Source organism: Hemitrygon akajei, chromosome 16 (assembly GCF_048418815.1).
Source record: "Hemitrygon akajei chromosome 16, sHemAka1.3, whole genome shotgun sequence".
Classification (NCBI taxonomy): domain Eukaryota; kingdom Metazoa; phylum Chordata; class Chondrichthyes; order Myliobatiformes; family Dasyatidae; genus Hemitrygon; species Hemitrygon akajei.
In genome coordinates, this window is record NC_133139.1 from 77,453,070 (window position 1) to 77,465,644 (window position 12,575).

At 44.1% G+C, this 12,575-nt stretch overlaps 1 protein-coding gene across 12 annotated transcripts in view; it reads right to left on the bottom strand.

The window, feature by feature from the left end:
* adgrl1a (adhesion G protein-coupled receptor L1a) overlaps positions 1-12,575 on the bottom strand; it is a 654,463-nt gene that overhangs the window by 20,616 nt on the left and 621,272 nt on the right. For all 12 annotated transcript variants that reach the window (XM_073069264.1, XM_073069261.1, XM_073069260.1 and 9 more), the window contains one exon: positions 2,938-3,106. In XM_073069264.1, the coding sequence (XP_072925365.1) occupies positions 2,938-3,106 (169 nt within the window). The remainder of the gene's footprint in view (positions 1-2,937; positions 3,107-12,575) is intronic.

Sequence of the window (12,575 nt, forward strand, 5' to 3'; positions counted from 1 at the left end):
CTAGTGCTTACTGTCTTTGGCTGCTCAGTTATTATTACCTCACCACCTATCACCTCCCAGCTTCTCACATTATTCCCTTCTCCCCTTCTCCGCTGACCTGGATTCACCTATCACCTGCCAGCTCGTACTCCTCCCCCTACTCCCCGTCTCCCTCCATCATATTTTCAGATCTCTGTCCTCTTTCTTTCTAGCTTTCAGCCCAATAAATGGACTGTTCTTTCCCCTCCATAGACTCTGCCTAACCTGCTGAGTTCCTCCAGCATTTTTTGTGTGCTCCAGATCTCCAGCATCTGCAGTCTCTCGTGTCATCTTTATCTCAGATCTTTATTTCTTGATACCATTTTTCTTTCTGCAGTGTCACTGCGCAGAGAACCCACAGAGAATCATCAGTTTGACCGGTATCAAGTGTCCAAGAAACATTCCAAAACCTGCACTTTGCTGTTCATACATTCACATCAGTAATGTGCAGTGTTAAACATATTTAATCAAGGAATGAGTTTAAATGGCTTGAGCTTGCTAACCTTCTCCCACCTGAAAGAGATGATGACTCTCAAATAAGTTCTCAGGCAATAAGATCCAATCTACCACTCGCTTTTCTCACCGGCCACCGAACCTGTACATTAACTTTCTGATTTGTACTCAAGGAGACCGTGGTTTCTTGCACCAATAACACCGATATCTTTCACCATTTAATAAACAATCATTTGTTTTCCTGACAGAGAGGGTGACCTCTCATTGTCACAGGGACAATAAGCTCCAAAGACAAGCGCTTTTTTATGGGGAAAAAAAGACTATTTGCAGCAACATACAAAAAGCTGGAAGAATTCAGCAGATGAGACAATATCTATGAAGTGAAATGGACAGACAATGATTTGGGTCAAGACTCTTTATTTGGACTGAAAGGTAAAGAGGAGCCAGTCAGAATAAAAAGGAGGGGAGAATAATAATAACTTATTTATAGAGCAGTTTTCATACAGACAATGTAGCTCAAACTGCTTTACAATGGGATGAAGTGCAAACGTGAAAATAAAATGCAATGTTAAATAAATAGGGTTTGAGCTGGCATTTAGAAGTATTAACTGAGTCTGCGTCCCTTTGCATTTTAGGTATTGAATTACAGAGTCTAGGAGCGTAGTTGAAAAAAAACCCGACCTGCCCATTATATTTTGAGGGGGATTGTTTAAATTTAAGAGACTGGCGGATGAAGACCTGAGAGCTTGAGCAGGATTATAAAACAAAAATGGTTCGTGACGTACTCCAGTTAGGATGGGAGTGATATGTTTCCCTCATCTTGGTTTTAATTAATAGTCTAGCAGCGATGCTCTGAATGAGTTCAATAAAGTGGGGTGCAGCAAAAGCTGGCAGGTGGGTCCAAGTGAGGACGACTGTTAGCCAGATGGTGGTGGTGGGGTGGGGGTAAGCGGAGACAATGACATTGGTTGGGAAGTGATTGGTGGAAGTGACCAAGGGTGGCATATGATGGAAGCTGAAAGATGGAGCATAGAATAAATGGAGGGAGGTGGATAGGGAAACCGGTAGGAGATAGGCAGATGACAGGGTGGGGGAGGGCTAGGAAAATCAGCAGGGGAGGGAGAAGAGGACAGAGGGGAAAACAATTACTGGAAGGTGGAGAATTCAATGTTCATGCGGTCAGGTTGCACACTACCCAGGTGGAATTTGTGGCTGCTGTTCCTCTCGTTTGTGTTTGGCCTTAACCTGGCTGGGTAGGAATCTGAGGAGGAACGTGTTGGTGTGGGAATGGGGAGGAAGTCTACCTAGCTTAATAAACATCTGCTGCAACTGATCATCCTCACATTAGCATTTCCTTTCAGGGTGTGCTCTCTCTCTCGCTCTCTCTCTCGTTCTTATTCAGTTTCTTCTTAAAGACACTCATATTATCCTTGTGCCAATAACCTTCCACTTTCTTTTCTTGAAGGGAATACCATGGGGAATTGCATCAGTGGAACATCTTGGCGGTACACACAAATCATTTTCCTTCATGTGAAAGCACCATCCATCATCAGAGATCCCCACCACCCAGGTCACACTCTCTTGCTGCTGCCTCAGTATTTGCACTACCAGGTTCAAGGACAGTTACTCCCCCTCAACCATCAGGCTCTTGAATAATAGGTGATAACTACACTTAGTGGCCCCATCATTGAAATGTTCCTACAACCAACGATTCCACTTTAAGGACTCTATCTCATTATCTCATGCTCTCGTTATTTATTGCTGTTTACTTATATTTGTTGTCTTCTGCACCTTGGTTGATCTTTCATCGATGTTGTTATAGTTACTAGTCTATAGATGTGCTGAGTATTCCCACAAGAAAGTGAATCTCAGAGTTGTATACAGTGACATATATGTAGTTTGATGATAAATTTACTTTGAACTATGAACTTCTTTCATGAGATGCCAGTAGGTAGGTGAAAATTGATGGTTTAAAATCTCAGATGTTAGAGTTTTGGTAACCAACTGGATGAAGGGAAATGGGTGAAAGTGGGTATATGTCATGAATCAACCATTGTCCCTGAAACTGAAATAAGGGCTGAAGGACATCTTGTATTTCTTTATGACATGGAGGGAGCTAATATGGCTGTTTGGGTCTTTGCTGAATCCCCATTGCAATCCCCATCAATCCCTCGAATCTACTGTCTCTCAAATGCTCATTAACTCCCCCATAATTCTCCCATCACCCACCCACACAGTACAAACAATTTATAATAGCCAAATAACCAACTTGCACATCATTGGGATGTGGGCCAAATCTGAAGCCCCTGAAATAAACCCGTCTGGTCCAAGGGAACATGAAAACTCCACACAGACAGCAACCAAGGTTAGGATTGAACCGGCAGTTGCAATTCCCTCATTCCTCTGTTCACTGGCACAAGAACTAGCTTCTGAAAATAAAATTCAGGACTTCGAAAAACTTCTTACTTTCTTTTGGAGAGCACAGTGAAAAATGAAGATGAACATTCCTTGGAAGGCATTGAAGGTGGTGAAGAGGTAGGCCATCACCATGGACTCCTCGTTGATGAACATCAGGCCAAATGCCCAGGTGAGACCCAGAAGGAAAAGCAGAGCGATAGCACCCAACGCCCATGACCTAGGACACAGCAAGAGGCAGCAGTTAGTTCCCTCACTCACAATTACAAGCAGTTTTTCCCGTTAACCACAGTCTGCAATGGGGCAAGAAGGAAACGTTACTGGATTGTTTGCACCACCTTTCAAAGTACTGGTGACAACTTCAGCTTGAACAGCAAAAAAAGATACTCGCTCATAAATGCTAAAACATCGCAGTCAGTGCCGATTTGAGTCCTGCTCAGAGAAGTCAAGTGTGCAGAAATGTCAAGAGTCCATTACATCCAGAAAGATGATGTGGTGACGTGAATGGTTTCTGCTGGGGGCAGGAAAAGTTCAGTGCAATTGCTATGCTCTGCAGCAGTCAGGGAAACACTCCCCATGGTCACACATACTATGGCTGCTACGGAGAGACAGAAACGGTTGGCAGCTGCCATAATTACATCAGTGCGATAGATGACCAAAGGGATGTTCTGTGCAGTAGGGGGTGGGTGGGGCCAGGAAATCCACAGGCCATGATAAGAGCATGATTGGAGGTAACTTGCACTGAGTTCTCCAGGTGTGAGAACCCTCACCAGGTGCAGCAACGCCACAAGTTTAGAGATCTCAAAGTGCATCAAAGCTATACGTCAAAATTATTCCTCTTAGACTCTCACAAACCATAACTCAATCCACAATACAACCATCGTCCAACACTGCTCCCCCCACACACACACACAGATACACCATTGGCATTCTAACCATTTGCCCCCTGAGAGGTTAATTCCCTTCCATAGCTGCTGCCTGACTTGCTGGGTTCCTCCACCATGCTGTGTGTGTGCTCAGATTTCCAGCACCTGCAGAACCTCGTGTATGAACTTCCCCATATTCTTTATCCCTTCCATCGAGTCTCAACATGGAAGGAAGGGTGGGTGGGCTTTTGCATTGGGGAGGGATTGAGTGCAATGGCTCCCCAGGACTGGAGACAATCCAAAACCTTCCTTGTAGACTGCCTCCACCCCCGACTTCCCTGCCATGGACAGAGAAATCATAAATGCATTTGGGTTGGAGCTTAAGAGGAATGATGGCGCCTAACAGCGACTCCTTTGGTTGCATCTTTGGAAACAGCTCTATTTCTACCCTTGATATCTTTGTTCTTCCTTTCAGGGTTCTTTTGAAGACCCTGACCTGGAGTTACACGCAGGCTTCAGTTCTTTGCAGGAATGGGACCCGTTCTCGGGGTTCGATGACTGGCCGTTATTCGACATGCCAAGGGTTCGGCCCGAGAGTCTGGATCGTGTTCGGAAGCCTAAGATCTCGGGGCTCTGGAGACGGGCGGATTGAGGGTCGGTGTCACGGCCGGAGACTCGTGTGTCATCGGGGAGGCCGGAAAATCTTCCGCTGTGGGCCCGAAGACCCGAAGTCTTTGCGATCTTCGGACACAGAGCTCGTAAAAAGCAACGAAACAGACTTTTAAGATCATGAACCAGCGGGTGGTTGTTATGTCTCCCGCTCGCTGTGAAAATGGGGGACACCTCCCTCTTCCTTGGCGGGGAGAGAGAGAACGTGTGGGTTGTCGAATTCGGATGAAATGCGAAGCTTTTGGGGTAACTTTGGTCTGTGTCTTTGTTACTGCTTAGCATATGCTTGGGCTCGGTGTAGCACCAACGGGTGTTTATTTTTGCTGGTGGGGGGAGGGGGGATCATTGCTGGCTGCTGCTTACGCATGGGGGCGGGTCTTTGGTGTTCTCACATTTAACTGTCGTTCATTCTTTGGGGATGTTTTGCAAAGGAAAAGCATTTCAGGATATATACTGTATACATTTCTCTGACATTAAACTTGACCTTTGAACCATTGAAATGTACAACCTAGCCTCAAACAGAAGTTGTATGAAAGCTGCCAGCTATGCTCCCTAACAATAATGCTTCATGATTTCTACAATCTATTTGCATTGCTGAACACCATACATCTTCATTACTATGCAGTCACCTGCCACTTCACTGGCAGGGCGTCAGGTGAAGCTTCCAAAAGCAAATCTCTGCTCATTTGCCCTTTCGTTGTGTGGGTGTCCCTGTTAGGCAGCATACAGAGCAGGAAGAGGACATGTAGGAAGTGGAGAAGCAGGAAACAATAGCGGTGAGAGAGGTGGCTGGCAATGGCAATGTCATCCTTGTGCTTTACACATCACAATGATACAGTGAAATAAGAAAATAGATTGATACATGCATGACACACAGAATGCTGGAGGAACTCAGCAGGTCAGGCAGCATCTATGGAAATGAATAATCAACATGCAGTTCTGAGAACCTTCTTCAGGACTGGAAAGGAAGGGGGAAGACACCAGAATAAAAGGTGGGGGTGGAGGAGGGAAGGAGGATAGCTAGAAGGTTAGAGGTGGGTAAAAAGGTAAAGGGCTGGTGACGAAGGAATCTGATAGGTGAGGACAGTGGACCGTACGAGAAAGGGAAAGAGGAAGGGACCCAGGGGGAGGCGATACGCAGGTGAGTAGAAGTAAGAGGCCAGACTGGGGAATAGAGGAAGAAGGGAGGGTAGGTAATTTTTTTTTACTGGAAAGAAAAATCGATATTTGTGCCATCAGTTGGAGGTTACCTAGACGCCATACGAGGTGTTGCTTCTCCACCCTGAGGGTAGCCTCATCGTGGCTGTTGATGCATGTCGCACGGAGTGATAATAGGCACCAGCCAGCTGATGCAAAGGGATCCTTGTGGGTGTGCTTACAACAGGATGGGTCTATGCAATTGCACTGGCTCCGGTAACTCAGACAAAGATCATACATAGGCTGCCATTATGGCATGGCAGAATACGGATACACATTGAGAGGGTTTGTGAACTCTCGGGCCTGGCTCACTGAATGAAGGGGATGGCCAGGAAGATGGTGGGTTCTGTGTCCATTCCTTTCTGGAGGTTGTGTTGGGGTAGGAGACTGAAAACTCCATCTTGGAGCTGACCTGTCCTTCTTTGCAAGGACTTGGTGGTAATCCGATTGCAAGTCATGCTCCAGTACTGGTGGCAAAACCTATGGGAAACAACTTAGGTCTTTCTGCTGCTATGGAGTTTCGCCCTGATCCAGTTGAGGCCTGGTCTCTGTAGCCTCAGATCCTTGGGAAGGGAGATATTCCACCATGGAACAGCCTGGCAACCTAACTGCGAAGCGAGCTAGCACTCACCAATTCTCCATGTGCATATGGAAGTAACCCATGAATAGCTTGGGGATGCCCAAGAGCAAAGGTGTGGTAGCCATGAGTAGGCTTCTCTCCTGCAGGAGCCACAGTTCTCTTTTGCAGGAGTGGATGTACGCGAGATCCCTCATCCACCTCCTCACTGCCCCAAATGTGTGGAGGGAAGTGAAGGTAGGGGCACTGGTCCATTTATTTGCATTTATCAATGAACCTAGCCGTGGGTCAGGAGGTTACAACACAATAGGTGCAGGAAAAGGCTACTCCACCTCACAAGCCTATCCTGTCATTCAATATGATCATGACTGATCTGGCCTACGTTTCAATTTCTCTTCCTGCAAGTTCCCCATCACACATAATCAACTGATCTTCCAAAAATTTATCTGTCTACTTTTTGAATTCCAGAGATTCACCACTCCCTTATGAGAAGCTTCTGTGGACCTCAGTTATGAATGACCACCCTGTAATCTTGAAACTGTCTTTTCATTCCAGATTCTCCCACTGTGGAAACATCTACCTTGTTATCCACACAAAATGCTGGTCTCGGCCGGAAACGTTGACAATGCTTCTCCCTATAGATGCTGCCTGGCCTGCTGTGTTCCACCAGCATTTTGTGTGTGTTGCTTGAATTTCCAGCATCTGCAGATTTCCTCGTATCTACCCTGTTATGTTCACTTTAGATCTTAGATGGTTCAAAACAGTCATTATTTACTCTGCTAAACTTTGAAGAAAATAGATCTAATTTCCTTTGCTGCTTGTGATAAGATAGACCTCACATCACAGGAATTACTTCAGTGAATCTCTTTTGTACTACCTCCAATACTAGTATTTCCTTTCTTAAATAAGTGGACCAACACAGTCTGGAGTATGCCAGCTCTTACCTAACCAACAACCTGTACAGTTTGAACAATACTTCTCCATTTTGAAACTCCAACATTATTACAGTAAAGATCAATAGTCCCATCATACTTACTGTACCTGCTTGCTAACATTGTGATATGTGAACAAGAACACCTCCATCCCTCCATAGCTTGCGCATCTGCAACTTTCTCTTTTAATAATCTTGTCTTGCATTCCTCTTACCAAAGTGTATGACTTCACTTTTCCACATGAACTCCTTTTGCCAAACTTTTGCCATCTCACTTAGGCAATTGCAGGATCCTGGCATCCTGATCATAACATGCCTACACACCTACAGTAATGTGCAAATGCCTTGGGCATATATAAAAAATTCTGTAAAGCAAAGATACTTTCAAAATTAATGAAAAGTTTCTCATCATCAGAAAAAACTATGAAGAGTAGTAAACAAAAAAAAAAGAAATAAAATCATTATTTAGTGACCACTCTTTGCCTTTAAAACTGCATCAGTTCTCTAAGATACAATGTTCTGCTGTTTTATAAGTGAATCACTGGTAGATTGTTCCAAGCATCTGGGAGAACTTGCCACAGTTCTTCTGCAGACCCTGGCTGTCTGACTTGCTTCTGTCTCTCCAGGTAATCCCAGACAGCCTCAGTGATGTTGAGATCGGGGCTCTGTGGAGGCCATACCATCTGAAACCATATAAAAATCTAGGGTGCCCAAGACGTTTGCACAGTGATGCATTTCCATGTCATTGGCAAACTTGAATACCTTACATTTTTCCTTCTCATCTGGACCATTAATATAAACAGTAAATTATTGAGGGCCAAGAACTGATCCTTGGGGCACTTGACTAGTTACACCAATACTGCCTGAGAAAAGAACAGAATAAAACAGAGTAGTGGACTCAGCTAAATACATAATGAGCATATCTGTCCCTACCATCAGGGACAACCAAATGCAGAATCTTAAACCATTAGGTTAACAATATTATCACCACTGAACCATTCTGCACAACCTTAAACCACTTGCTTAACAATGCTATGACCACTTCAAATTAAAATGAACTTTTTTTGGTTTTATTTATTTATTTGGTGATACAGAACACAGTAGACCTTGCCTGCCTTCGAGCCTGCCAACACCCCACAACCCTGATAATGGGACACTTTACAGTGACCAATTAATGTACTCAGTATGTCTTTGGATTGTGGGAGGAAACTGGAGCACTAGGGAAAAACTCATGCTTCCCTTACAGAATGGCGCCGGAATTGTATTCCAAATTCCGGAATGCCCTGAGCTGCAATAGCATTGTACTAACCGCTACGTGACACGGTGTGTTTTGTGTTCTTTCTTGTAAATTTTGTATAATTTATGTTTAATGCATTTTCCTTGCGAACACTACTGCCAAGATGCTATTGCCTATGATACTGCTGTGTATAAATGCAACTGTGCCCATGACAATAAACTTGACTTTGGCTTGTTTACTCTGCTTTTTCTGTGATGATCAATCTTCGCTCCATGCCAGCACATTTCTATTTGCATTAATGGCGGAACGGTTTGAACATTGTCATATTGTCCATCTGCTGCTTGTCTGCTGACAGGATGGTGTTCACTATCACAAAGTACTTCTCATCTGAACATTTAGTGAATGGAAGCCCTAAATGTGGATTATTCAAGCCACGTGATACAGCTAATAGCTGCCTGCACATCTGTGAATCACGTAAATCCCAGTGCCCAGTGGAACACTGAAATCAAGGCCATTCTGAAATCAAGAGCACAGAACATTGGTGACTTCTCGATCAGTAGTCAGAAATAAGGCAGAGAGGTGACTGGCTAGTCTAATGCAATGGTTAGTTATCAAGAGGTTGAATGTCAATGTAGCCTTCATCTCCACAAGGTCACCTCTGTTGCTACACATTCTGGAAAATTAATCCTGCAAAATTCTAGAGGCCCAGGCATGATGCAGCAATTCTGAAGACTTGCTGCCATTGGAATCCTTGCTGATGGACATTTCCATTGCTCCTGTCTCAGTGATTGAGTCACCTATCATGCCTATAGCCAAGCCTCCAGTTGAAAAGTATTTCTGGCAGTGTTCCCATTGAGGCAACTCAACAGTTAAATTTGGCGTCAAACACTCCCACTTCGACACCAGCTGTAGATTATGGGAGGTGTGTGAGCATCCTCACACATGGGAAGTTGTCTTGTGAGCTCTCCCAACAAAGTACTCCTCAAACTGCGAGTAAATCAAGAACAGTACATGTTGTATTCCTACTTCTTCCAAGACTGTTCCATAGCAGATATTGTCTGGATCTTTGAGAATTAATTTATGTCAAAGGGGGCTGAAGCTTGTGTTGCATAATAAATAACATCAGTAGATGTGCCTCTGACCCTAATATTTATTCCAGGTGGCCCAATCCAATTTTTAGACACTCACAAGTTGCTAGAGGAACTCAGCAGGTCAGAGTTGAGTTGAGTCAGACATGCTGGAGTCCAGTTGAAGGGACCCAAAATGTCGACTGCCCATTTCCCTCCCTAGACACTTCCTGACTTACTGAGTTCCTCCAGAATATTACATGTTGCTCTTGATTCCGGTATCTCCAGTCTCTGGTGTTTCCTTCTAGGCACTGATGTCTGTGTTGCATAAACAGTAAAGATCCATGACTTGATGTCACAAATCCTTTGCTAAAATGCAAAGCCAAGCTGATTTCAGCACACAGGGGCTGACAGTATAACAAACTGAACCAGAGCTGCTGCAAAGAGTGGACAAGACAGCTTGCCACCTCTGGATATTCAGCCTCATTGGCTGTTATAGCTCCTCAATACACCTTCAACGACAAAGGAAAGGCTTGAGTCCAGACGGATTCAATAATTCTCAAGGAGTGGCTACATGGAGAAGAATGGCCCACTGAACAAGGGAGCACTTCCTCTGATAGGTAGGTAGGTATAAAATTATGGCCATCAATAGAGAGAGCAGTTTTTATGGTTGAGTTGGACAACTCTAAACTTCTCGAAATCAAAATGGACACAAGGCAAAAATGTCTCATATACACCAGAAAATGTGTTTAGTATTTTCCAAAAAAAAACTTCTATTTAGATGGCAACTTTAATTGGGTAAAACTTCCTCATGCATGGGAGCATTATCAAACAGCATCCCACACTGTCAACACTGTAATGTAGAAGTAGGTGACAGAAAGCTTTGTCAAGAACGAAAGGTTAATGCAGCAAGTTGTGGAGAGATAGAAAGGTGGAAGGGGGCTTATAAAGCAAAGCTAGTAGTGAGGGTGATAGATGGGTAACAGATCAGAATGAAATAGTCGAGTTTCCAGCTAACAAAGCCACAGGTGAGTGCTGCAGCAGATGAGCTGAGACAGGAGTACCTTGGAAGTAATAGTAGGCAGTTTTGCTGACATTCTAAAAGCAGTGAAAGAAAACCGATGTTTTGTGCATGTTGGGGTGAAGTAATAATTGACAATCTAAATTTTAGAACAAATAATCCTGTTTTGCCAAGAGAAACGCTTAGATCTAGTTCTGCAGACTAAAATATTGCCATAGTGTGAAGAATTAATCTATCAACCTAACAAGGAAGCATTAGCTAGGTTAGATGGATGGTGTTTTTGATAGAGCAAGATATAACTGAGATGTTAGATAGATACTGACTCGCTCTTCTATCACTGATAGAATCTGCCCACCTTTATCAGGCATAATGAACAAGTACATTTGCATTCATATATTAACTGCACATGAAAACAGAAGAATTCCAGTTGCACAGGGCATGAAATGGCATAACTTTATCCCGATACTAGCACATTATAATACCACCTCCAAGTTGTGCATCATCCTGGTTCATTCCTTCACTGCCACACACCACACATAGCAGCATTTTGGGAACACCATCAGCGCACAGGCGGCAATGGTGTAAGTTGGATCACTCCCACCCTCCCCAGGGCTACTGGACATGAGCACCGCATTCCAAATGTGCCAATGATTCCACGTCCTGAGGAAGGATTTGGAACAAAATACTGGGTCTGCACTACTGACATGGGAGCTGTGAACATTGGGGTTCATTGAACATAGAAGATTACAGGAGCAAGTCATCGGTCTTTCAACTCACTCCTCCATATGGTTGACCTCAACACCATTCCCCATACTACTAAGTTCCTTTAGTACTAATTTCCCTCTAGTTCCCAATTTTTCATCTCCTTTCCCGCACACCCTCTCCAACCCCTATCACCCATTTTCACCTACTTCCCCCACTCCTGTTTTCATCCATTTACCACCCACCACACCCACCAGCTCTCCCATCTGGTTCTGGTTCCATCTGCCCTTCACCTCTTCCCCTAATGGTTCTCATTATCACCTCACTGACCTATCAGATGGCAGCACTAGTAGTTTATTACACTGCCAGCTGTCACTATCTTCCCTTCTCCACCCAACTCTATCTGCTCTTTCTTTTCCTGTCTCCAACCATCATGCTCCCGCCTCATCCTGCCCATTATCCTTCATCCCTCCTTGGTCCACCTGCTGAGTTGTCTCACCCCTAAGTTTCTCCTCTTTACACTAGCTATTTTCCTTCTCCATTTTCAGTTCTGATGCAGAGTTTCAATCCGAAATGTTGACAATTCCTTCCCTGCAACAACCACCTCCCCCCCCCCCCCCAACTCCCTAACAGATGTCTCTTAACCCACTGAATTCCTGCAGCTGATTGTTGCTACAGATCCTAGCAAATTCAATCTCTGGTGTCTCCAGACATTTATCAATATCTCTTCTGAATTAACTTAAAGACTGATTCTCCACAGTTCTCTGGGACAGAGAATCCCAAAGATGTATCACATGAATAAACTTCTTATCTCAGCTTTGGATGCATTACCCTCGTTCTACGACTGTGGCCCCTAGTTCAAGATTCCATAGCCTGAGGAAGCATCCTGCAAGAATTCTGTAGGCTCATACAGTGACTGGCCATCCAAGAACTTATCTTGTGAATCTTTACTGCACTGTTGTACACAAGTGCATCTTTGTGTGAAGAAAGAATAGATTCTAAGCAACTTGCTTTGTGATTCTTGGTCCTTCTGTTTCATATGGGATTAATTATATCATCCAGCTAAATAACCTGTCTTTGCTTCTCAGAGATGACTGGCGGCATACTGTAACAGAGTTGTCCTTTCACAACGCCAGCATTTCATTCTGCCCCTCAGTTTGATCACAATTGAGCTGGGAAGGAACGAACTGCAGTCAGTCAAAGTAGCCTGTGGTGACCTCTCCAATCAATAAGATCACGCTTATCCCTAACATTAAGTTCCTTCATCTCCAAAAATATATCAGTCTTGTCCTGAGGTACTAAACACTGATATATTTTTGGAGAAGCATGAACTTAATCAGTCTTGGTCTTGAATGTATCCACAGCCCTCCTAGGCAGGGAATTCTTAAGGTTTGTAACACTCCTGAGAGAAGAAATTTCTCC